Source organism: Bison bison, unplaced genomic scaffold, assembly GCF_000754665.1.
Source record: "Bison bison bison isolate TAMUID 2011002044 unplaced genomic scaffold, Bison_UMD1.0 scf7180017864285, whole genome shotgun sequence".
NCBI lineage: Eukaryota > Metazoa > Chordata > Mammalia > Artiodactyla > Bovidae > Bison > Bison bison.
In genome coordinates, this window is record NW_011494857.1 from 579,571 (window position 1) to 580,790 (window position 1,220).

A 1,220-nucleotide genomic window follows, 5' to 3' on the forward strand; every position below is an offset into this window, starting at 1 on the left:
GGGGGCGTGCCCGGGCGAAGAGCGAGGGGAGGCCGAGCCGCAGGAGCCGGGCCTCGGGGAAGGTGCGGGAGTGCGCACCGGTGAGGGCGCTGGCGACGGGCCGCCCGGGGGCGGCGGGCTGGGAGGAAGCCCGTGTTCCAGCAGGAAAGCGTCCAGGTCCACGTACTCCACGTCGCCGAACGGCAATGTCCGCTCCCACAGTAGCGGCGCCAACAAACCCGGGCCGGGCGCAGCCCCCGGGCGTCCCCTCGGGGACCCGCCGCCCACCACCGCCCCAGCTGAAGCATCCGCCGGGCCCGCCGTCTCCAGGCCCGGCCCGGGGACTGTTGCTGCTGGCGGGGACGCCTTGCGCTCCTTTTCCTTCAGGAGACCTGCAGGCCAGGGAAAGAGAGAGCAGGGTAGGGAGGAAGAGGAAGATCGAGATGAAGAATCAACTCCGAGTGGAGAGAAACGCGAGGAACAAGGGGGTAGATCCCCGCACCGCAGAGATCCAGAGAGCGGGGACACAGAAAGGAGGTGGGACAACGAGAGCAAGGACCCAGAGAGAGGAGGAGATAGAGGCTCAGAGAGGGAGAGAGACCCAGAAAGCAAGAACAGAGACGGGAACGGTGGACCAGGAGAGCGGGGGAGACTCAGAAAGAGCCGAGGACAGGGATGCAAAGAGGGACGGGGACAGAGACCCAGGAAGGGGAGCGGAAGTTCAGAGGTAGGTGGAGGGTTGGGCAGGTGAGAGAAAAAAAATGACAACTCTGTAATTCCTCTGTAATCTACAACCCCCACACCCAGCGCACCGTACCCCCTTCTCCCCGCCTCCACACTCTTTAAGGGGGCAGGAAGGGGCTCTATTCCTGGGGCACATTCCTCATCCCTAGACGCCATGTGACCCCAGGAGGCCCCGCCCAAGCCCGTGTAACAACCGTGTGAGTCTTCGACACACCCCCTCCCTTCTCCCTGGACCCCAGGGGTCCAGGCGCTCGGAACCAAAAGGAAGACGGAGCTGGGCCTAGAGTCTTGAGTCCTCGGGGTGGACTGGCATGAGGGCCGGTACTTTTGGGTCCTGGGAGATAGGGGTCTAAACACCTAAGTATCGGGGTATTTAAAGGTTGGACTTTAGGTATTTAAAGAGGATGGACTCTTGGCACTTAAAAGGTAGCTGGGACCCTCCCCGCACTTGAGTCCCTAAGGGAGTACGGTGTCTGAATTGGGTGAGATGGGGGCTA

At 62.7% G+C, this 1,220-nt stretch overlaps 1 protein-coding gene across 1 annotated transcript in view; it reads right to left on the reverse strand.

Annotated features, from left to right (window-relative positions):
- The window catches only part of DBP (D site of albumin promoter (albumin D-box) binding protein), a 7,007-nt gene that overhangs the window by 4,854 nt on the left and 933 nt on the right, over positions 1-1,220 (reverse strand). Inside the window, exon 2 of the mRNA XM_010849700.1 lies at positions 7-371. Within this exon, the coding sequence (XP_010848002.1) occupies positions 7-371 (365 nt within the window). The remainder of the gene's footprint in view (positions 1-6; positions 372-1,220) is intronic.